General features: G+C 60.1%; 1 protein-coding gene across 1 annotated transcript in view; it reads left to right on the top strand.

The window, feature by feature from the left end:
• The window catches only part of ABCA13 (ATP binding cassette subfamily A member 13), a 265,035-nt gene that overhangs the window by 118,220 nt on the left and 122,291 nt on the right, over window positions 1-24,524 (top strand). The window contains exons 31-38 of the mRNA XM_055301220.1: window positions 508-629; window positions 4,254-4,448; window positions 6,769-6,942; window positions 7,715-7,892; window positions 11,358-11,497; window positions 14,482-14,595; window positions 15,685-15,775; window positions 22,945-23,121. Of these exons, the coding sequence (XP_055157195.1) occupies window positions 508-629; window positions 4,254-4,448; window positions 6,769-6,942; window positions 7,715-7,892; window positions 11,358-11,497; window positions 14,482-14,595; window positions 15,685-15,775; window positions 22,945-23,121 (1,191 nt within the window). The remainder of the gene's footprint in view (window positions 1-507; window positions 630-4,253; window positions 4,449-6,768; window positions 6,943-7,714; window positions 7,893-11,357; window positions 11,498-14,481; window positions 14,596-15,684; window positions 15,776-22,944; window positions 23,122-24,524) is intronic.

Consider the following 24,524-nt stretch of genomic DNA (forward strand, 5'->3'; position numbering starts at 1 on the left):
GGGCGGGCGCCCCCCCCTCCCCCGCAGACGTGGGCCATCGGCAGAGGCCGTGTGGAGGGGAAGTCGCGCTACGGGACGGCGTGTTCGGGCTCAGGGGAGCCCGGGGACGTCCTGGCACCCCCGAGCGGGAGGGAGCTTCCCGTCCGCCGAGCCGACGGTTCTCAGCGCCCGTGATGCACCCACACGCTTGTGCGGGGCGTTCGGGAAACTCCCTACCTGATCCTCCGCTTGGTAGAAAGTGGGACGAGGAAGCGTGTGGAGAGGAGAGGATGGTTTCCTGCAGGCGCCGGCCTCCGTGCCCGGGAAGCAGGCGTCTCCGGGGCAGACCCCACGGGGCGCGGGGCTCCGGGAGCGTGGTCGACGGTCGGGGAGCCGCACGGCCCGGGCGTGTGTTTTGGGGTGAACGGCCTCGCTCCTTGGAGGGAGGGCACGGCTCCGTCCAGCGTCACCCCGGGCCGGCCCGGACGTTAATTATGACGGGATCTCCTCCCTTTGATGCTTTTTCAGACGTAAAAGTCAAAGATCTGATGCAGGACACCTCCAGGCTGACCGGCGAGCTCCGCTCCTCCGTCCGCGTCTCCGACGACACAATCCACAGAATCCTAGAAGCCGGCGTCTCGGGTCCGCAGGTGTGGGCCGCCGTGCCTCTGCCCCCTCCCGGCCAGCCTGGCGCCGTGGGCCGCGTCCCCGGCCCCTGTCGTCGTCTGCAGGGCGGTCGGTGGCTGCGGGCGGGAAGGAAGGGGAGGGCGTCCCTGTCACGCCAGGACCTTGGCGTCTCTAATGTCACGGCATCGTCTTTTTGGGGCTGGAAAGGGTAACTCGGCGATGATGTTTACTCCCACCGGTCCCAGCCCGCATGCAGGGCACCCCGGGGGCCTGCCGGCTTACGTGGGGTTTGCAGGATTCTCAACAACACGCAAACCCGTGTGCCGTCCGGGGGCGTGTGGAGGGAGGCTCATCGTGCCAGCGGTCGGGCGGCGAGCTGCGTCCCGTCCCTGCGGCGGCGACGAGGCCAGTGCACCCGGGCGGGGGGAGCACGAGCCGCCCGATGCCGCCCGTCGTTTGTGTGCAGAGGCTGGAAGAGCGAGTCCACGTCTCCGGGCTGCAGTCGCCCGAGCCTGAGCTCGAGCTTTTCCAAGGGGCCTCTTAAGTGCTTGCAGTTGGCATTTGACTTTCTGCTCTGAGAACCTTCCAGAAGCCGTGACGAGGGCTCTCAAGTGAACGTGTTTATTGGCAGCCAGCAGGGGGCCCCGGTGACATTTAATCTCACCTTGATTTTGGTTAAGTGAGGCCCCGGGCAAGCCCTCCGGGTGCATTAGTATTTATTTATTTATTTATTTTAAATTATTTATTATTTATTGTGCATCGGCTACAGGTGCGTGGTTGTGGGTTGGCGGCGCCCCCGCGTCCCGTCTGTCGTGTTTCCGTAGCGCTTGCAGCGTCTCAGACTCTCACGATTGTTACGCACACCCGTGAGCCGTGGTTACGGTTCGCTGTGAGCGCAGGTGGTGGTTAGCGGTTCGGAGCGATAAAGTAGTTTTAATTTTTTATTTTAATTTTTTAAAAAAGATTATTTATTCACGAGAGACGCAGAGAGAGAGACAGAGACACAGGCAGAGGGAGAAGCAGGCTCCTCACAGGAAGCCAATGTGGGACTCGATCCCGGGACCCCGGGGTCACGCCCTGGGCCGAAGGCAGATGCTCAACCGCTGAGCCGCCCGGGAGTCCCAATAAAGTACTTTTTAACCCAGAAATATATTTTAAGCGACGTCCTGCTGTTGCACACTTAGTAGGCCGCGGCACGGACATGAGCCGTCCGTCCCCGGGAAAGCAGAAGCTTCAGCTGACTCGTGGTACCGCGACGCTGGCTTTGGCGCAGCGCCCTGGGACGGAGCCTGCCGCCCCCGACGCCCCGTCCTTCAGAATAACCTGCGTTAGGGCAGAGCGGGCAGAGCCAGGAAACCGGAACCCAAGCGATGGCATCCGTCGTCTGTGGCGAGTTGTGCCGTCGTCCCCCTGGGAAGCTGCCGGAGGCGGTTCCTGAACACCTGGTCCGCGTGGGGTCGGACCCGAGGTGCAGCTGGGCGCCTGGTGGGGGAGCAGGGTTAGGGTCCCTGTGGCTCCCGCATGGGAGCAGAGGCCGGCGGCGCCCGGCAGCCAGCAGGTGTCACCGGTGCTCCACGCCTTGGGCCGTCCCGCCCGTCCCACCTGGCGCCCTTGCTGTCCAGACCCCGTGTCCAGACCCCAGGGCGGGGTGGTGGGGGGGTGGGGGGAGACTTCCTGCGACTCCACTAGGCTTCGCTCGCTACGTGAATCGCCGGACCCGCCGGTGTCCCCAGGTCCTCGGGATGGCTCTGCGTCGGGGACCGGGCGGTGCTGGGGGCCTGGTACTTTCTGGGCAGCGCCGTGGCTGTGACCTCCACGTCCTCTGCCCTGGGCTCGTCGGTCCTGCCCCGAGCCAGGGTGCGGATTTGTCACATCAGGTTCATAGGTGGCCGCAGGGAATGTGTGTCAGGGGCACGAGGGCCCTGGACAGCCCCCGACAGACGGCAGCAGCCCTCATTCATTCACTCATTCATTCATTCATTCATTCACTGGAAACCTCCCTTTCCGCCAGGTGCCCTTCCTGAAGCCTAAGGGATTGGGGTGGGGGGCAGAGGGCAGGCGGGGGCGGCTCAGCAGGGAGAGCGGGTGCGGGCCCAGCGCCCTCGGCCTCCCCTGGAGCCTCGGTCCCTCCCGCGGGTCCTCGTGCCGGTGAGCGTCGTCACCAGCGCAGTGAGGCCGAGCTGGCCGTCTGTGTCCGGTTGGGAGGCCGCCGACTGGCACCACGTGTTTGGTCAAACACCAGCGTCACTGCTGTCGCGAACGTGTTCCCGAGGGCAGATGAACGTCTACGTCCGAGGTCGGTGCGCCAAGACCACCATGCGGGTGGGCCTTGTCCAATCAGTTGACGGCTGTAAGGGGAAAGCCTCTGACCCCAGGAGGAGAGGAGTCTGCCCCCGGCTCCTGGCAGTTCTTCCGTCTGCAGCCCCCGCCCCACCCACCCCACGGGTCTGGGGCTCGCACCACTGGGCACCTGGGCCGAGTCCTTAAAACACCCACATGCACAGACACCTGGTGTCTCCCGTTCCTTCCTGACTTCCCTGGGCTCCTTAGGTGTCACAGGAAGGCCCCTGATAAGTCAACAGCGGCATCTCTTCCCAGGGGTCTTCTTGGCCCCAGCGGGTCGCCCGATCCTGCACGTCCCGGCGTCCACACCACCGGGAAGTCCGTCCGTGAGACTCTGCCCTGTGCCTGTCCCGCTGCGCAGGCCGCTAGTGGACGGCCGCCCCCCACGCAGGGACACGGCAGATGCGCTCCCTGTGGCTGGTCCAGGGGTCCGTGGGTCCACAGGGTCCACAGGTTCAGAGGTTCATGGGTCTGGGGATCCACAGGTCCATGGGATCTGGGGGTTCCAGGGGTTCATGGGTCCACAGGTCCAGGGGTCTGGGGGGGTCAAAGGGTCCATGGGTCTGCAGGTCCAAGGATCCATGGGGTCCAGGGGTGCATGGGGTCGGGGGGTCCAGGGGTCCAGGGGCCCACGGGGTCCAGGGTGGGCCAGCAGCGGCGCTGGGCAGCCCGGGTCCCTCCTGAGCGGCGGGCTGTTTGTTTTAAAAACCGTGACCAGGCAGCCCCGGGGGCTCAGCGGTTGAGCATCTGCCTTCAGCCCAGGGCGTGACCCCGGGGTCCCAGGATCGAGTCCCGCGACGGGCTCCCTGCATGGAGCCTGCGTCTCCCTCTGCCTGGGTCTCTGCCTCTCTCTCTCTCTATGAATGAATAAATAAAATCTAAGAAAATTAAAAAAAAAAAAAACAAGCAAAAACCATGACCGCCTGCGACCTGGTCTCCCCTGGGAGATGGGGGAGGAAGGGAGGCGGAGGTCGGAGGCGGAGGCCTCGCGGGCAGGGTCTGCGGCCGGGCGGGGCCGCGGTGCAGGGGGGAGGCCGGAGGGTCACACGGGGCGTCTGTGCACGTGGCGGGAACGTCCCCACTCAAACCGTGAGGACCCAACAGAGGTTGGGGCTCCATGTATCTGTGGGTAAATCCTCAGGCCTTGGGGGAGGGGGGCGAGCGCAGAGGCTCTGTGCCGGGGCAGCCGGGTGCTGGGGTGGGGGTGGGGGTCCTCCTGGTGGGGCTTGTGTGCCGGGGAGGGGTCGGGGCTCCTCGCTGGGGGCTCCGGGCCGGCCGCGCCCCCTGACCTCCTGCTCCGACAGGTGCTCCCCGGTGCCCTGGCGCTGGCTCTGTCTGGGAGGTGCGACGCCGACGTCCTGCGCCCGCTGCTGGCGTTTCCCGAGGAGCCTACGTCCGTGCGGGCGGCCAGGGAGCTGTGTGCCCTGCCTGGGCCCCGGGCCTACGCCCTGGTCGTGTCCCTGACTCAGAACCTGGACCTGCGGAGGCTCATTTACAAAGTAAGGGGGTGACTGCTGGGGGGCCTGGGTCGGCGTGTGGCGCCCCTCGGCACTGGCCTGTCCCCGGCGGGGGCGGCAGGTGCGGGTCCCCAGCTGACCTCCGGGTCTCGTGCTTGCTGGCTCTGGGGTGGGGCCCGGGATGCGGGGCGCTCAGGTCGCCGTCCGGGCCCCCCAACCCCCGGCCCTGGAGTCGGGCCCCTTGGGACACTTGGCACCACACGGTGGCAGTCGGTGTGGTCAGTGCGAGGAACAGCCCCACCTAAACCCCGGGGCCGGGTTCCCGCCCCTTTCAGGGCCCTTCCGAGGGCACCACTGGGGCAGCGGATTCCTGTGGCCGGGCCAGCACCTCAGCCGAGGCGGGAGCCGCTCCCACCGTCCGTGGCCCTGGTGCCCAGGAACCAGCTCACACCTGCCCCCACACTCCTGCTCGCAGTGGGGCGAGGGGAGGGGGCTCTGAGACATCCCAGGACAGTGTGTGGGACGGGGATGACTGGGCGGGGAGCACGGCCGACCCGGGGCGCCCTCACCCTGCACTGACCCCCCCACCCCCCGTGGGCAGGGAGCACGGCCGACCCGGGGCGCCCTCACCCCCCACCGACCGCTCTCTGGGCTCCACCTCTTCTTGTCCTCTGTCCCCACTGAGTCTGGGAGTCGCCCCCACCCGTAGGGATGGGCCTGGGTCCTTGAGTCCCCCAGGGGTGGTTTGCTGATGCCTGGGCTGCTCAGAGATGCCGCAGGTGTGTCAGGGCGGCGAGGGGGCTCTGGGTGCCCGGCCCCGAGGACAGCTGTGGAGTCCGGAGCTGGGGGCTTCGATCCCAACCCCATCTCCTCTGTGGTCTCCCTCCCGTGGGTCCGTGAGGGTCACACACACGCACACGTTCTGAGATCGAATGCTAATGTCAGGTCGCGTGCACGTAAAAGTCCGTAAGCAGGAGGGAAGCTCCCCTGAGGGTCCCCCCTGTGCAAGGCCGCCCTGCCAGGAGGCTGGATGGACACCGCCGCTGACGTGCGCGTGGTTTGGTCCCACGTTCGTGGCGCCCCAAGTCTGCCGCGGCCCTGACGCCAGTGTCTCGGGGCGCGCAGGTGCTCGCAGGGGCCCCCGACTTGAGATCGGTGCTTCCAGACGGGAACCCTGAGGAGCGAGCGGCCGAGACGAGGTGTGGGTTGGGGCCAGGCTCCCAGGCAGAAGGAGGAGGGCGCCGCGGACCGCGCGCGTCCTGGGCCGGAGCCTCGGGTGTCTGGCTGTCGGAAGCCGAGGGGACCCGGTTCTGCGGGAGGGGAGGTGGGGGGGAACCTGTGGAACGCGGGGCCCCGCACACCCGCTCGCCCGCCCGAACCCCCCGCTCCCCGACGCTGGGGCAGGACCCATGAGGCCGCCAGTGCTGTGGCCCCATCCGTCGTCCCCAGCACACGGGCGCCCGGACGCCTCCCCTGCAGGCCGCGGCGACAACGGCCGGTAGACACGGGCACCCGCCTGCCGGCGAGCCTGGGCTGAGCCTGGCTGGGGGGTTGGGGGGTGGAGGAGCAGCGGCCTCCGGCCTGAGGTCAGCGCACAGCCGCCGCCGAGTCGCAGGCGCAGACGCTGATGAGCAGGAGCGGGCGGCAGTGACAGGGCCTCGGCCTGGGTCCCAAAGCCTGAAAACTTCAGTGTGCAAATGAACGTGGGCGGAGGAGGCCCCCGCGGTTCCCTCCTTCCCGTGGAAAGAGGCCGCGGCTCCTCATTCATCCATTTACCCAACAAACCCCGCGTCGCGGCGCTGCTCCCCGAGGCCGGCAGCTCCTACGGCACGTGTCCCCGCTCCCCGGGACCCGGACAGCGCAGAGGGCCGGGTCGGTGGTGGCGCGGAGGCTTCCAGGGGCGCTGCTGTCCCTAGGGCCTGGGGACCCCGACACCCCTGGGTGTGCTCGCGTCTCCTCGTCCACGAAGCGGGCGGCCACGTGGCCAGATGAGGTCCGAACCCCGCGGTTCTAGCGGTACGTGGAGGCGGTTCCCCCGTAAGGACGGCCGCCTCTGCACCCTCCCAAATGTCCGCGGTTTAGGCGCCTCCAAGGTCAAGAGAAATATGTTGAAAACGGTTTGAATTTCTCACGAGAGACCGCATCCAGGCCCGGCGTGCGCTGGGATGTGCGGGTGCAGCCGAGCACGCGCCAGGGAGCCGAGCCAGGTGTGGCATGAGGAGGACCTTTCTATGGCAAAGCGAAGTCCTCTCCCTCGTTCGGAGAGAAAGAGGTCACGTAGCCGGGCCGCCCGTGCTCCAGCAAGCTCCGGACCCTCCAAAGTGCCACGTCGGTTATCTGGTGCCGTGTTTTCCGCTTTGAGGTTCTGATGCCGTTGGAAGTCCGCCGCGCGCTCGGCGCTCTGTTGGACGTGGTCTCCAGGCTCAGCCAGCTGCTCCCCAAAGCAGGCCACGTCCTGGAGCAGCTCCCCGAGTTCCTCCGCACCTATAAAGTCACCACCTTGCTGGACGTGCCCGACGTGCCCGACTTTGACCAGGTGGGTGTGTGTGCGGGGCGCCCGGGGCATTACTCCGATTTGCTGCGTCTTTGCGTTTATCTCTTTCTTCCAACATCTGAAGTCCGCGTGCGGCAACATACAGGGGCGGGAGTGCTCTGTGGCCCCGTGGGGCCGGGCATCCCCTGGAGGCTTCGCTGAGCCGCGTCCACCCACGGGTGCTCACGCGTCATCCGTGAAGTTGGGAGTCGCCGCACCGACTCCGCACGAACAAGATTCCGAGGGCCCGTTTATCTCAATTCCGGGGATGAAGCACTTTCAAGACCCTTCGGGCGCATGTTTACATCTAAATAATTGGTTCACAAACCTCAGGTCGTTTGCGGCCAATAGAGACTTGAATGCGGTCAGTGGCGTGACGCGAGCCCTTGCTGGCCGCCGTCCGCCGGGGCAGGTGCGTGCGGGGACAGATGCGCAGGACGGTGCCGGGCCGGCGGGACAGGCCTGTGCTCACCACCGTCACGTCCCGCGGTGATGGAGCAGGAGACAGCCCTGGAGACCGCTGGGTAGTCGCGGGGAGTGCTCACCCCTTGCGGGACGGTCGGGGATGTGCTGGGCGCCCGCGTGCGAGCGGCCGTGACCTCGCAGAGGTTCACAGGGCAGAGGCCCCACCGCGTGACAGGCCGCGCGTGCCGAGGTCGGAGGAGCCCGCAGCAGAGGTTGCACGCGGGGCCGCGGTGAGCATCTGGTGCGTCCTGCTTCCCCTCGGAGGTCGGAGCCCCTGTTCATACGCCCTCTGTCTCCCTCCCGCTCTCAGGCTCCGCAGCAGGGTCGGGGCGGGAGCGCAGCCTTCGGTTCTTTCCAGTTCGTGGTGAAGCAGGTTTGCCAGGAGCCAGCGTCGCTCTTCAGCGGCTCCAACTCCTTCATGAACCTGCCTCGAGTTACCGAGCTCCTGGGCGGGGACAAGGAGAAGTTCAACATTCCCGAAGACGCAAGTAAGACGGCGGCCGTTTGCGTCCGATCCGGTTACTTAGGGTCTCGGCCCTTAGCGCTGCCCTGTGCTGAACGTTCTGGGGGAAGGTGGGGGCTCACCGGCCAAGACTGGCCTCGCAGACGAGATCGCGTGTGCGTGTGCGGGGGTGGGGGACGCTGAGCCGTCCACACCCAGGCCCCCCAGCACGTTCCAGGCCTTCCTACCTAGAACGTGTCCCCCCGACGTGGGGCAGGAGGCCACCTACCCGTCCACCGCCCTTGCCCCTGAGCTCCACAGATTTGGGGGAAGCCACATGCATTTCCCTGGTTGCAGGACATACCAGGTTTGCAGGGGAGCCCAGGCCCCTCCCTGGTGCAGGGGAGCCGGGTTCCCAGATGCACTGGGGCCTCAGGAGTGTCCAACTCTGGAGCTTCTGGTCTTTTTATTTTTTTATTTTTATTTTTTTATTTTTTATAAATTTTTTTTTATTTATGATAGTCACACACAGAGAGAGGGAGAGAAAGGCAGAGACACAGGCAGAGGGAGAAGCAGGCTCCATGCACTGGGAGCCCGACGTGGGATTCGATCCCGGGTCTCCAGGATCGCGCCCTGGGCCAAAGGCAGGCGCCAAACCGCTGCGCCACCCAGGGATCCCGGCTTCCGGTCTTTTTAATAGTGGTTTTTATTGTATTGCTCAGCCAGGGAAATCTTCTTTTTGATAAACTCCAAGTCAGCTGGTTAGGACCTTCCTTATACCTCCAGGATTCCTTTACGTCGCCTGTGGAGCCCGCCCGGGCCCGGCGTCCACCATATACCCATGAGCTCTGTTCGCAGGTCAAGGTGCGCCGTCCAGCAGGGGCCGTGTTAGCAATCTGGCCACCACCTGCCCCCGTATATGAGATGCTCCCCATCAGCTATCAATTATGCATTATAGGTTTATATCGCTTTACTTAACGTACGAAATAGATGTTTGAATTGATGCTTACATACAGCGAGCCTGGGATGGAGAGAGTGTCGGTGGGACTGGGAAGAGGAGGAGAGTGGTGGTTTGTGGAGCTGGAGGTGTAGGGTGGGGAGCCCCATGGCAGCGCCCTCACAGCTACTTCACAGACAGTGTGCACCAGTGCACTCACCAGCTAATGGACCATTGGGACACCTGCCAAATATAACATGATTTGGCAGCAGAAACATGTTAATGTTATTAATATTTGATAATTTGTTGTCTACCTCTCAATTCTCATTTCTTCTTTTTTTTTCTTGCATTTGGGTTTCCTGAGGATTTTTACTTGCTTATCAGATCTAATCATCCAGCCATTCCTCTACCCATCCATTGATCCATCCGTCTACCCTTCCATCATCCATCCATCCACTCATGTATCCATCCATCTATCCACCCACCCTACCATCCATCCATTCTTCTGTTCACTTACCTATCGTCCATCTATTCTTCTATCTATCCATCTACCTCCCCATCCATCCATCCACCGATCCATCCATCCCCCACCTCTCCATCCATCTATCCATCCACTGATCCATCCATCCATCCATCCACCTCCCCATCCATCCATCCCCCACCTCTCCATCCATCTATCCATCCACTGATCCATCCATCCATCCATCCACTGATTCATCCATCCCCCACCTCTCCATCCATCCATCCATCCATCCATCCATCCACTTCCCCATCCATCCATCCATCCATCCATCCATCCACCTCCCATCCATCCATCCACCTCCCATCCATCCATCCATCCATCCATTCATCCATCCATCCACTGATCCATCCATCCATCCAACCATCCACCTCCCCATCCATCCATCCATCCATCCATCCATCCATCCATCTCCCTACTCATCTGTCCATTCATCCCTCCATCCATCCATCCATTCACCTTCCCATCCATTCACCCATCCACCTCCCTACCCATCCATCCATCCCTCCATTCACCATCCATCCATCCACCTCCCCATCCATCCATCCATCCATCCATCCATCCATCCATCCACCCATCTACCCATCCATCCATTTATCCATCCACTCAACCATTCATCCATCCAGTCATTCAGCTACCATGGAGGACCAGTCTTTCTTGTTTTTTTCATACATTGTAATTCAAATGACTGTCACATTAACCATGGACAATATTGGTACCCTCCTTTTCTACATGACATAGTAGAAGCTCAGAGAAGGCTAAATGACTTACCTAAGGTCACTCAGCTCTCAAGTGACTGATGTCAGGAGTCTTGGTTTCAGATTTCTTGTCTGTAAATCTATATGTTTATGTCTTTTCTGAAATGGAAATCATTAGTTTCAATTATGCTGATAATTTAAACTGTGACTTTTAAAAAAATATTAGTAAGATCAGCTTTTAGACATGATGGTTTAAAATTCATTGTGTAGTTATGCTCTTAATTTATATCTCAGGAGATTCTATCAATTTTATTGCAGTTGATTAAAAATTCAACAATTGTTGAACAAAAAGAGCTGGTCTTTTTCCTTTTCAAATGGAGAATTTGGGAAGATGAAATTAACAGTGGGAATAATCACGAAGGCACTATTCATATCTTGGACGTCAGGAATCCTGGTATCAAAGCTAAGATATATTCACCTTAAATATAAATACTCCGCTTCAGGGGTAAAAGCCCCAGTTCTGCTGAAGTATTATTCACCACTAGCTTAACACCTTATAATATTTCGGGGTATCTGGGAGGCTCAGTCAGTTGAGTGTCCGACTTTTCATCTCAGCTCAGGTCCTGATCTCAGGGTCGTGAGTTTGAGGCCCGCGTTGGGCTCCACACTGAACATGGAGGCTACGTAAAAATCAAAACACGCACAAACCTCATAATATTTGGTTACCAACCCTTATGCTGGTGGAGGATCTACCTCCAATAGGTACCTATTGGGTTAGACCGGTCAGTCGAGTAAACCTTCAGTTAAAACCAATCAGCACACAGCAACGTGGAAGCCATCCTGAGGGAGAAAGTGTCAGAGTGGAAATAGGCAATTTATATCACAAGCAGTAAGGTCAACACTGCTTCGTAGGTGCAGGGAAGAAAATTCAGGAGCGATGTATAAAGCTAATTTCATAGGAAAAACCCGATTCTGTTCTCAATGCTGTAAGTGTTGACAGTTTTCTAGATTAAAGTTCAGGTACATTTCTGCTACTATTTGCAGGTGTCTTTGTCATTAGTGCTCATATTGCTGAGTGTGTGAAGGTCACACTCTCCTTTCTTTCCAATGACCGAAATGACCACGGTATCTTGAAATTTCTTATGAGATAGGAGCCACTAAAGCCAGCAACAGGAAAGATTATTCTCATATTTACTGCCCAAATTCAGAATCGTGGCATGAAAAATATATCTCAGTGTGTTTCACCCATTGTAAAGTGCGACGCCGTATGGATATGCAAGGGAGCGTTGCTCTTAGTCTGGGCCTCCCGTATCCTGACTCTTTCTTATTTTTATTTTTTTTTTCTAATTACCACAGCACCGTTTTGCTTGAACCTCTATCAGGAAATTCTACAGTCTCCAAATGGTGCTTTGGTGTGGTCCTTCCTCAAGCCTATATTACACGGGAAAATACTGTACACCCCAAATACTCCAGAGATTAACAAGGTCATCCAGAAGGTAGGTCTGGGGGTTCTGGGGTGGCTCAGGCGGTTAAGCGCACGACTCTTGATTTTGGCTCAGGTCGCGGTCTCAGGGTCTTGGGATGGAGCCCTGTGTCGGGCTCTGCGCTCAGCCGGGAGTCTGCTGAAGGATTCTCTCTCTCTCTCTTTTAGTAAATAAATAAATCTTAAAAAAAAAAAAAAAAGCAAGTCCGAATGACCAAGGATCTTACTGACCGTACCCACAATGCCAGGAAGTGGTCTTCAAAGGCTCGTAATGATGCACGTGTGTTCATGTGCCGATTGCGGCTCTTGGTGGCCTTTGCCTGCTCCTGCTGTTCCGTGGGGCGGGTCCCGGTCCTAGAGGACACTTGGTGGCAGGGGGTGTTGTGTGGAGCAGCCTCTGCCGTGAGGACGATTACACAGAAGCCCAGTCCCCGTGGGTCCAGGAGAACGTGAGGATGAGGGCTGGTCTCTGACTTGACGCATCTGGAGGTTAAGGATGTGTCAGAGCCGACGTGTTTGTAGTTGACGTTTCCAGGTTGATAGTGAGGCTTTGTCAGCTTCACTCCGGGGAGGAGGCGAGATCAGCTTCCCAGGAATGGCCCTGGGGTCACACGGTTCTGCTGGTCCTTCCTTCCAGGCCTTACATGGCACCCACACCCAGGCACTGCAGGACTGGTGATTATTCATACTTGCATGTCCTTGTCCTTTTGAGCAGATTGTGCTATAATCTGTGTTTTGTTTCCGAGTCAGGCGGTGGCTTGTAAGGAAGCTCGCAGGCACCTTTCAAGGCCGTCAGGGGGGATGTACATGCAGTCAGGGGGACCCCGGGTTCTCCTGAGGACACGTGTGTAAGCTTCAAGTGGTCCTGACTGGAAAAGGAAAAAGGTAGCGCTGGCGTGTGGTCGCGCGAGCCGTTGTGTTAGTTTTGTTTTGCTCCAAGCGGCTCTTGCATGACCCCAGGTCGTGACTCGGCTCGGGAGCTGCACGCAGCTCCCTGCCTTCTGCATGTCGTCAGTGACTTCGGTCTTTGTCTTGAAAATGTTACTTTGGAGGGATAGTTACTGAATCTGGGTCTAGAGAGCCACCGGGAGCTCGCCCTCCCAGAGCTATGCTCGTAACGGGCCTGGGCACACACCGGAGCCCCCGGACGCCCTTCCTCGTTAAGCTTTCCGGGGTTCTGGGTGTTCCGGGGATTTCATAGAACATGACCGTATCGCAGCTCCCTTGTAAATTCCAACTTTTAAAACTAAGGGGGTGCCTGGCTGGCTCGGTTGAAAAGGGCATCTGACCCTTGATCTCGGGGTCCTGAGTTCGAGTCCCACATCCGGCGTCGAGATTTCTTAGATCGAAGGGGAAATGTTTTCAGTGTTCTGTGGTTCAAAGAAGCCACTGTCTTGCAAATAAGAGTGAATTAAATGATGGGGTGCCAGGTGGCGCCCATCAGTGAGTGAGTGTCTGTCTTCGGCTCAGGTCGTGATCCCGGGGTCCTGGGATCAAGTCCCACGTCAGGCTCCCTGCTCAGTGGGGCTTCTGCGTCTCCCTCTCCATCTGCTCCCCCCTCCCCGACTTGAATGCTTTCTCTCTGCCAATAAATACATAAAATCTTAAAAAAAGGGGGGGGGGGAAATATTAAGCCCTGGGTTTCTTGTTTTGCTATGTGCTAACCCTCGTGTTGTGTTTGGCGGCTGCTTTAAAACACTTGCCAGTCATTTGACGTCCAAAGGATCTCAATACGGCATCAAGTCCTTGCTTCCCTCGTTTTCAGCTTGTGATTTCCTGGCTCTTTGTGGGGAGGGTGGTGCGAGGTGCACCCTGGGCTCCCTGGCTCGGGGACACAGCCCTCCTCCCTGGAGTTCTGGGGCTGGGGTTGCCCAGATGGCATTCTGTGGCTTAAACACGGTCCGCTGGGCATGTCCTAGGGGTTTTCCGTATTTGGTAGCTTTGTTTCCTAATACTATTAAATTCAATTGTTAGTTTTAATTTTTAGACCATTTTTTTTTCTATCAAGAATCAATGATTATTATTTTAAAAGAATCATCTCTGATTATTCTGAGTATCTGAATTCATACAATATTAATATTTCAATGCCCCCTGCTATTTTAGTTTGTATTAGATCATTTAAAATTGGAATGAGCGGAGATTTGTAGATCTTGCTGTGTATTTAGGAAAGCAGCCCATGTACTTATCGGTTTTCTTTTTATCCAAGTCAGTTGTGTTTTTGTTGTTGTTATTTTAAGTCTTAAAAAAAAATCTATTTCAGTAACGTCTACACCCAATGTTGGGCTCAAACTCACAACCGCAGGCCTGAGCCACCCAGATGTCCTTGAAGTCATTTAAAAAAAAGTAAAAAAAAATAAAAATAAATAAATAAAATGTTATTTATTCACAAGAGACACAGAGAGGCAGAGACACAGGCAGAGGGAGCAGCAGGCTCCATGCGGGGAGGCCGACGCAGGACTTGATCCCGGGACCCCGGGTCACGCCCTGGGCAAAGGCAGGCGCTCCACCCCTGAGCCTCCCCTGAGCCCCCCAGGCGCCCCTCTGTGGATTTAAGATCCTTTAATGGTTCCCCTTTGGTTGCCTCAGTCCCAGCTCCCAGCCCCCGCAGACGTGCGCGCCGTAGGGATGCTGCCGTTGGGTTTCACGGAGCCAAGGTGTGGATGTTAGCCGAGCGAGTATTTTTAGGAGGACGTGTGGGTGCGCAGCACTGCTCATAGCCGCCGTGTGCTGGGGACCTTGCTGCTCCTGGGAGCTCAGCCCTAGGGGATGGTGGGAGGCAGCTGATGGTCTGGGGACTCGCCTTGGAGGCCGGGACACGGGCGGGTCGCCCGGCCCTGGGGAGGTTCACGGCTGCGGGCGGCAGTGACAGATCGTGGCCCCACTGGCTGGTGCAGCCGCAGCTGTCTCCCCACGTCCCCGTACAGCCCCAAAGCCCCCCCTCCCCGCCCCCCGGGGCCGCAGGCCTGGAGTCACACCTGCCAACGCTTGGTTTTGCAGGCAAATCACACCTTCCACTTCGTGGACAAGCTCACGATCTTGGCAGAAACACTGTTGAAGATTTCCAGCATCTTTCAGAGCAGTGGAAGCGGCCAGATGCTCAGCCAGCTGCAGGTGAGCGGGGGGCGGGGGGGCACCCGTGGGGGAGGATGAGCCGGGAAGCAAGCGCTGCCCGTCGGGGGCCCCTCAGCTGTTGGTGGGCAGCGGCGGCGACTCGGCGTGGAGCGTGTGGGGCCGGTGAGGGGAGCCAGGGCTTGCTCCACGCCACAGGCTGCTGTCGTGAGCACGACGGATGGTCTACCAGTGGCTGCTCGTTCTTCAAGTGGCATAAGCGGGGGCACGATTTCATCCTCGTGTCTTCTGAGGAGTGCATGGGCTTGTCCCCCGGGGTCTGTTAAGGGCTGGGCTTTGGCTCCCTGACCTCGTGGGGCAACACCCTAATGTGCCCTTCACTTGGGGTGCGGGGCCTATGCTGGCCTCCCCGGTGCCCGACGGCCGTGGACTCAGGAGTCACGCAAGCAAGCCATGGAATAGCCGGGCTGAGCTTGTGCCCGTCCACCCCCTGGGGCCTGCCAGTGGGCACCATGCTCGTGCGCACTTGTCTGGCCTGATTCCTGTGCTCCCGACGTGCTCCCGGCAGGCAGGTGAAGGCCGGCCCGATGGGCTCTCGTTCCCGGTCTGGCCGCGCAGCGCTGTGTGGTCTGGGACTGGTCCTCCCTGCCCCCCTCAGGCCGGGACTCTGGCTGCGCCACGAGCCAACAGCCAGTCGCCAGCTGTAAAGCAGTCGGGCTGGGCCCCGGAGACGCTGCTGGGCGCGCGGGGGAGGCTGCAGTGTCCGGGTCCTCCCGCGGGTGGATGCTGCGACCGGGCTCCGTGACGTGCCGCGCCGTGCGGACAGCGGGCGAGGGAGCAGGGCCGTGTGGACCAGTGAGCCCTGGGTGCAGCGGGGGAGGCTGGGCGGGGGGAGCGGGGCCGCAGCCCTGCCGTGGGTGACGCGCTGTCCCTTCGCCCCCTGGCACGGCCGGGGCTGCTGGCACCCAGGCCGACCCAGGGCGTTCGAGGGCCCCGGGCCCGTCCTGGAGCGGAGGGCCGGCGTTGCTGGTTCTCGGAGCGGCCCCCATGGTGTGAGCGAGACCCTGGGTAGAGCAGGTGTTTCCCTGTTCGAGAAAGGCGGCGGTCTCTACGCCGGGCTTCTCTCTTTAGGAAGCCCTGAGGAACAAGTTCGTCCGCAGCTTTGTGGAGAGCCAGCTGCACGTTGACCTAGATGCGCTGAGTGGGAAGCTCCAGACGTACGGTGAGTTTGTGGGTGCGGGTGCAGGTGGGTGGGGGGCCGGCGCCCGCCCCCGGGCTGCCCTCGTCCTGCCTCCCCGTTTCCGGGTGATGTTGGCTGTGCTCCTCCTCTCGGGCTTCTGGAGGCTCGTCCGCAAGGCTGGGTACACCCCGAGCTGGCTCGTACCTGGGGTTTTCTGATTTATCATCGAGTCAGGGCTTGCGCAGCAAGGGACTGGCCAAAACGGCAGCTTCTGACGTGAGGGCAGGAGTCACGGAGCCTGCGCGTAAGCTCCGGGGCAAGTGAGCGGCCCTGAGTTTACAGTCGAGTGAAAGCTGCTACGTCGGCTTGCAGATTCGCAGCTCGGGTTAGAAAGCTCTGGGAGCCCACCACGCTCACGCCACGCGTCCGTAGTGAGGGCACGGACTCATCTAGACGTCGGGCAACCGCGTACTGAGCCCGCAGGACAGTCGGGGTCTGGGCCGGGACCTGGAGACCCACCGGCCGCCCAGCAGGGCGCACATGGCCGCGTGGGGGCCGCATGGGGGCCGTGTGGGGGCTGTGTGGGTGCGAAGGCGCCCTGGCAGGATCGGGGCTTGTGAGGTGTCCCCCGGGCCTGTGCTCAGGGGCCCGGCCCAGTCGGGGGCTAAATGGGAGTAAAGGAGGGTCCCCGGGGGCAGGGGAAGCATGGGAGGGCGTCTCTACAGCTCTGTGGCTGAGCAGTGGAGGGACTGGTGGTGCCCGTGGCTCCACCAACTCCCCTCCCCCCAATAGGAGGCTTGCAGGGGCTCTGGGGAGGCTTGTGAGGGGCTTGCGGGGGCTTGCAGGGGCTCATGGGGGCTCGCGGGGGCCTTGCAGGGGCTGGGGGCTTGCAGGGGCTTGGGGGAGGCTTGTGGGGGGCTTGCAGGGGCTCATGGGGGCTCACGGGGGCTCGTGGGGGCTCATGGGGGCCTTGCAGGGGCTGGGGGGGCTTGCAGGGGCTTGGGGGAGGCTTGTGGGGGGCACACGGGGGCTTGCAGGGGCTTGGGGGAGGCTTGGGGGGGCTCACGGGGGATTGCAGAGGCTCATGGGGCTCATGGGGGCTCGTGGGGGCTTGTGGGGCACTTGCAGGGACTGGGGGGGTTTGTGAGGGCTCGGGAGAGGCTTGTGGGGGGCTCGAGGGCCCATGGGGAGCTCAGGGGGCTTATGGGGGCTTGGGGCTTGTGGGGGCTCGTGGGGAGCTCATGGAGGCTCGGGGGGCCTTGGGGGCTTGGAGGGGCTTGTGGGGGTTCGCAGGGGCTTGTGGGGAGCTTGGGAGCACTCATGGGGGCTCACAGGGGCTCATGAAGGCTTGGGGGGGCTTGTGGGGGGCTTGTGGGGGGCTTGGAGGGTCTTGTGGAAGCTCGGGGGGGCTTGTGGGGGCTCAGAGGAGCTTGTAGAGGGCTCTCAGAGGCTCGTGAGGAGCTTGGGGGGCTTGTGGGGAGCTCGGGAGCACTCACGGGGGCTCATGGGGGCTTGGGGAGGCTTGGGGGCACTTGTGGGGGGCTCAGAGGGTCTTGTGGAGGGCTCGAGGGGTTCGTGGGGAGCTTGGGAGCACTCATGGGGGCTTAGGGGGGCTCATGGAGGCTTGGGGCAGCTTGTGGGGGGCTTGGAGGGGCTTGTGGAGGGCTCGGGGCTTGCGGGGGCTTGTGGGGAGCTCAAGGGGGCTCATGGAGCCTGGGGGGCTTGTGGGGCACTTGGAGGGGCTTGCGGGGGGCTTGCGGGGCTTGGGGGTGGCAGGAGGCACCATACTTCATGTTAGGAGAGAACCAAATGTGCTAAATTCACTCCTTTAGAAAAATTACTGGTATTTAAATGATTTCCCTTTCATTTTATTTCTTAAGTGGGCTCCAGGCCCAGTGTGGAGCCCAACATGGGACTTGAACTCAGGACCCTGAGATCCGACCTGAGCGGGTCACTTAGTGGACCGAGCCACCAGGCGCCCCAAGTTAACGACATTTAAAGATAAATGTCACCGCCTCGAGTCATTTTTCAAGTAACTAGAACGTACCCTTAAAGAGCTGATGCCGTTTCTGGACTTCCTGGAGCCGCGGTCCCTGCAGTGGGTCCGGGTGTCCCGCCCGAGGCAGAGGCGCACGCGGCCTCGCTGCTGTGAACACGCGGCCTTCCCGGGAGCTTCTACGAGGGGGGCCCAGTGGCTCACGGGAGCCCCCGTGGCTCAGTAGAGTCGCTGTCAGAGCCGAGCGACGTGTGGGATGTTCCGCTTCAGCGGCGGATTTCGACGGCGCTCCCCCCTCTCTCTCCCTCTTCTAATTTTCATTTTTTGATTGCTCTTGTCGGAGGGTCATCGGTTTACTTAGTGTGTTTTCTTTTTTTTTTTAGACAAATGTTTGGCTTTAGTGATAATTCTGTGTTTTTTTTTTAAATTTTTTTTTAATTCTGTTTTCTATTTCATTGACTTCTGATGTTTCGCTCGCTTTTCTGTTTTTGGTTCTGTCCTTTGACTGATTTGTCTTTTTTTTTTTTTTTTTTTTTGGTAGCTTCTTGAGCGAGATGCTTAGCTCTATGATTTGCACCTTTCCCCCTGGACACACACATGCTCATGACCACACGCTCCCCCCTGGACGCGGCCTCGTGGCCCCTTGCGCGTTTTGCTACGTTCCATTTTCTTAGCTTCAGTGCCGTGTAGCTGTTTTTGATCCTTGGGCCGTTTGGAAGTTGATTAGCTCACTTTCTAAATACCTGTTATTTTCCATTATTTTCCATTTATCTCCGTGTTGCCGGTTTCCAGCTGCCACGGTCACCTGCTGTCAGTGTGACTGGAGTAGGTTGGACTTGTCGACACCTGACCCCCCCCCCCCCCCCCGTCCCATGGCTGGGGCGCCATCCTGTGTCTCCTGATTTGCTTTCTAAAGAATTTGATGTATTTACTTATTTGGGAAAGAGAGAGCACATGGGGGTGGAGGGGGAGGGTGGTTAGAGGCAGAGGGAGAAGCAGACGCCCCATGGAGCAGGGAGCCTGATGCAGGACTCGATCCCAGGACCCTGAGACCATGACCTGAGCTGCAGGCAGACGCTTCACCGCCTGAGCCCCCCGAGGCCCCTTGTCTGTCTAAACCCGAGGCAACCCACTGGCACCCCGAGTTCCCTGACTCTACGAGGCCACGGGGTTCATCTGCAAGCTGCCGGCTGTGTCTGCTTGGCAGCTTGAGTGCCACCGGGCCACCTGGCATCCAGGACGTGTCCCCTGCCCTGTGGTCCCATGAGGCCAGGTCTCTGCTGCGGGCTGCTCCCCGTCTCCCGAACAGCTCCGTAGGCGAGGCGGCCTCCCTCCCACGGCGGGGGACGACAGAGAAACTTCGCCAATCAAAGCCACTTTCCACTGCAAGGGGCGCCGGGGCGGCCCAGCGGCTTAGGCGGGTCTGGCTCCTGGTTTTGGCTCGGGTCACGGTCCAGGATTCTGGGGTCCAGCCTCACATCAGGCTCCTGGGTTGGCGTGTCCTTGTCCCACTGCTCTGCGCTCACCCGCCCACTGCCCACGTGCGCTCTCGCACTCTCAGGTAATAAAATCTTAAAAAAAAAACCACTTTCCAGCATAAAGCACAGAATCATGGGGAGCTGCTCCCACGGCCAAGCCGTGCCCTGCTGACTTCTCCGCCACCGCTCCCGAGCTCTCCTGCGGCAGCTACCGTGCGGGGGTGATGTCACTCGTCCCCGTGCTCCCAGCTGGCTACCGCCTCCCGTGTGTCTCATGCATCTGGCTCTTGACGGCTCCCGGGGCCTGTCACCGTGCACGGGAACCTCTGTGCTCAGGCTCTACCCACCGTGCTCGGGAAACAGGAGCGAACGCCCACGGGGCATCCGCCGTGGCTGCTGCCGCCCACAGGCACCCAGCCTTCAGGCGTGTGTGAACAGTGTCTGCAGACCCCGGGGCGTGGATGCCTCCTGGCGGTGTGCCGGGGCCCACGGAGGCACAGAGCAAACTCGGTGCACCCCCCAAAAGCATGCATCATTTTTGCTTCGGAATCTGGGGGAAAAAGAGACATAATTTTATATAAAAACAAAAGAGGCTAGAAGATGATAACATTTTCCTGGGGAAGAAAATCACTCATTTCACAAAGTTCTCTTCCCGGAAGGGCTCTCTTGGGGATCCTGTCTCTTCCTTGCGGACACCCCTCGGCCACCCCCCACTCTCCTGCACTCAGGGCCCACGGTGGGGAGCACCCGAGAAGCACCGCATGGCTTTGCTGCACGGAGCCGTGCCCGCTGGAGTCCCCAGGGCCACGGGATGGGGGGTGCTGGCGTCGGCTCTGCCCCTGCGTCAGCCGAGCCAGCCGTGCGGACCCTGCCATCCATGTCTCCACAGCACATAACCTGGGTGCCCAGCTCTCTGTCTCGGTTGGGGTGGAGGTGGCGGTTGGCGATCTGAAAGTCTGCCCACCATGCGGAGCAGAGCTCTGATCGCGCGGCGGCATTGGGGCGGGCATCCGAGGAGCCGCTATCTGCTGGGATCAAGGCAGCACCCTCCGTCTGTACCTCTGCTGCAGGCGGGTTTTCTCTAGTCTCTCAGTGACCGCGGTAGTGGACACCCCGGCGGGCGCTCAGCGTGCTCCAGACACAGTGAGCGCCAGACGGCTGACGGGCGTTATTTCAGGTGATCTTTAGAAAAACACCACAGAGCAGATTATGATCGCCCGCGTTCCATGAGGATGAGACGTAGGGTCTCAGGGCCAAGCAGACACAGCTGCCCCAGGCAGTGGGGGTGGGCACCCCGGGCTGACCCTGACCTTGACCCCGTACGCTGCACCCCCACAGCAGATGTGGTCCAAACCGAGGGACTTTGCTTAAACCGAACCCCTGTGGCCTCTTGTTGCACGGAGAGGCCCCTGGAAGCGGGTCCTTGTGCGGTGTCTCGGCCTAGGACCTGGAAGGGGCAGAGTGAGAGCGGCAGCGAGTGGCCGGGGCTCAGGCTGCTTCTCCGTTCCTTGGGACCATCCCGTTTCAGCCGCCGGGACGGGGTGCATGAAACCGCCTTAACCGTGTTCCCTGGCCCCGAACAGAGCCGAAGCCTGGACGCGTTAACGGCTCTTTTCCACCTGCGTCGAGGTGACAGGGATAGACCTTGAGGGAATTGCTCATTCATCTCTAGCCTTTGGGGCCCACGCTGCCCGTCAGAGCAGGTCCACGCCGAGCGGGTGAAGCCCGGAAGCCGGGAGGAGAGACGGGCAGGTGGACCGGCACGGAGGGACGTGACAATGCTGAGGCCGCCCCAGGGGCGCCCGGGGAATGGGCACAGCGGGGGAGGGGGGGTCATCAGTGGGAGCCTGGGGGCATCGGGAGGTGCAGCAGGGCCTGCGGGGGGGGGCACTACCTGCCACCACACGGTGGACAGGTGACAGGGCCTGCAGCAAGGGGCCGACCCGGACCGTGGGGGAGCACGAGGACCCCGGGGGCTCACGCACAGGGCACTTGTGAATGGGCTGCCCCAGGCTCACGCTGAGCTGCAGGGTGGGCTCAGGATCGCCCGGGTCCTGCCTGGTATGTGCTCGCTCCTTCCTTTGATGCGGCGATGGCCGCGCCCACCGAGGCATTGCCCGGTTCCTCGCAGTGACCAGTAGGGTTTGCTCACAGCGAATCCACTTCACTCCTTTAGGAGCAGGGACACCTGGGGGCCCAGGGCGTGACCCCGGGGTCTCGGGATTGAGTCCCACATCGGGCTCTGCATGGAGCCTGCTTCTCCCTGTGCCTGCGTCTCTGCCTCTCTCCGTGTCTCTCATGGATAAATAAAATCTTTAAAAAAGAGTAAAGTAAGACATAGCTAGAATGTCGACCAACGCGTGCTGTAAAGCATAGTCTTTACTTCCACTGTGAAGACTAGAAATCATCTCCACCTGGGGTCCTTTCTAGAAGGTTCTTGTCATGCTTCCGTTTCTTGATGTATCCCCGTTGCTGTCTCTGGTTCCAGTTGCCGGCGTCCATGGCTCAGGGATGGTCCTGTGGAAGCGGGTCCCATGGCTGAGGGATGGGCCTGGCCTCTATACTGCCCTGTGTCTATGCGGCTCTATGATTTGCTGTGTGTGTGTGTGTGTGTGTGTGTGTGTGTGTCGTGGGTGTGTTTCCGTGTGCGGTCACCCCCCTTGGCTGGGCCTTTCCTGTCCCTTATGACATCCCCAGCAGTCTGCTTCCTGGGGGTCCCCTAAGGGGTGAGGCCAGAGAGGAGGGTGTGGTCCACCCCAGCAGGCTTCAAGCACGTTGCCGTAGCCCATGGTGGCTCCATGACCTCGGTGTCCCTGGCGGGCCTGATGGCATCTCCCTGTCCCCCCCCCCCCAGCATGTGAGCATGTCTGTAACTGCCCCCCTCCCTGGCTGGGTCCTGGGTGTGCCACCCACACTGCCCCACTCTGCGTCGTTTGGGTTTTCCACGTCTTTCCGTCCGGTGCTCCAGCTCCTCCTTGGAGCCCGACCTCACGTACCGAGTCCCCCTCGGTCTCTGGTCCAGGTGAATGGTCCACGTCCGGCGTCGGAGGCCCAGACCTTGCCAGCTTCAATCCCGGCTCTGTGTCCATTTCAAACGCGCACACCTGGGCAGGCTGGACCAGGTTTGGCTTTCCTCGGTGTCAGCGCTCCTTGATCCCAGATCGCTGTTCCTGCAGAGTTAACGTGACAGGGTGGGCGGTGTTCACAGACGCCTGCTGTGTTGCTCAGGGCATGTTTTCTGGAATTCCTTGACACCAGATTGGGACACTAGCATTGTTTGGCTGGGTTCTCTGTGTACAAGGCCTTCTGTGCTGCTCACGGGCTTTCCCCGGTTTCTTCTGCATGTTGCTGGCCTCCTGGTGTCCCCGGGTCCCACCCTCCGCCCCTCTGTGGCTTCTTTTCATCCCCATGTATGGATCAGCATCACAGGACTGCAGAACCGGGCGCCTGGCTGGCTCAGTCGGTGAAGCCTGAGGCTCTTGATCTCAGGGTCATGAATTCGAGCCCCACCTTGGGTTTGGAGCCGACTTAAAAAAAAAACAAAAAAAAAAAAAAACAAAAGCAAACCAAACCCAAACCCAAACCCAAAACCCAAAAGGCAGAGTTGACACTCAGCAAATAGGTAGCACATCTTCTGTAGGAACGAAGTGTGACTCTCCAGTCACGTGCTCCATTGAAGGGATTTATCTCCTCGCTGGGCTGAGAGAAGGTCATGTCCTGTTGTGCTCTGTCCCCAGGAGGCGAACTGGACAAGGTGTTTGCCCATGGGGGTGCCGGACGCATCCGCTTCCTGGGCCGGGTCTTGGTCAACCTCTCCTCCTGTGTGGCGCTGAACCGCTTCCAGGCCCTGGAGTCCGTCGCCAGCCTGGAGTCGAAAGCCCAGGAACTCATGCGACACAACAATTTCTTGGCCAGTAAGTATCCAGCGAGAAACACATTCGGGCAGGCACGGGCTCCAGGGCGCTTGCCGCTCTGCGTCGGTCTCCCCCGCCGCGTATGACGGGGGCTTGAAAAGAAAAGACGTCCTTTCTGGTTAAAACAAAACCAAGCAGAAAGACTCACTTTGAGCGGTGAGCTGTGGCTCTTGGCATCTCCCATCCCGGGCCGCGCACCATTCGCGGCACCTGTTTTACTAGTTCATGGTGGCGTTTTACGGTAAAATCTCACTTGATAAATTGCATCTCCCCGATTAAAGTTCTGCTCTGGTTGCCTCCTCACTTTTACTTTGATCGCAGCAGCTTGACGCCCTGGGGGCGCGTGGAGGCAGGCCACGGCCAGTTCCCCTGCTGTCACTCGTGTGCCCGTGTCCAGGATACACACCAAGCATGCTCCGGTCTTGAATGAACACGGAGTTATTCTTTCTTTTGGGTTTGCGTGCGTTTGCTGAGGGCTGCCGTGACACGGGACCCCAGGCTGTGGCCTCAGCAACAGAAATCTGTTTTCTCACGGTTCGGGCCAGAAGTCTGTGGTTGAGGTGTCGACAGGGCCGGCTCCTTCTCAGGTCGAGGGGGCCGTGCTCCAGCCTCCCCTCGGTGTGTCCACTGCCACTGTCTGGGCCTCGTGCCGGGGTCTCTCCATGTGGGATCATGTTCCCCTCCGAGGACACCGGTCCTCCTGGATGACAGCCCACCCTGAGGAGCTCCTCCTCCCTCGGCCTCGCTGAGGACGCGGTCTCCTCCTGTGCTCGCATTCTGCTCTGCGGGGCGCCAGGACTTGCACGCGTGAACCCCGGAGCGTCCCATTCCACCCCCAGCAGGCGTGGTGTGTGACCCTCAGAGGATTTATGTGCCCAACATGGTCCCCGTGTTTGCATTCGAGTGATTGACTGATAACCTGAAGGCACCAGTTCCTTGGTTGAAATTGGAGCCCAGCTGGGCCTCATTACATCATGCGATGCGACATCTCTGTGTCCCGCGTCGCTCGCCGCTGTCACCACACCGTTGACCGCACTCCCTTCCATCCCCTGACATCCTCCTCCTAACCCTGCAAACCTGTTCCTCCCCTGCCTCATTCTCAGAAAACGGAAGCCTGATTATCTGAACAGCCTGGTGCCATTTTCCAAGTCCTATAAAAATGTGAAAGAAATCATTTTGGTACAAATTTTTCTGGGTACAGATTATCTTGTTGCAAATAAACGATGACACACGGTATGGATTTGTGGACAGTTGCCTGCCTGTACTGCCCCCCTCGGGGAGCTGATCCTTCCCCGGAGGGCGTGGGGCTGAGTCTGGGGGCCCATGGGGCTTGGCCTCCCTCCACCTGCTCGGGCCGTGGGGGAGCTGCCCTGAGCGCGTGGTGACCCCCGTTCCCTTTTCTG

The sequence above is a fragment of the Nyctereutes procyonoides genome, unplaced genomic scaffold (assembly GCF_905146905.1).
Source record: "Nyctereutes procyonoides isolate TBG_1078 unplaced genomic scaffold, NYPRO_anot_genome, whole genome shotgun sequence".
Taxonomy (NCBI): domain Eukaryota; kingdom Metazoa; phylum Chordata; class Mammalia; order Carnivora; family Canidae; genus Nyctereutes; species Nyctereutes procyonoides.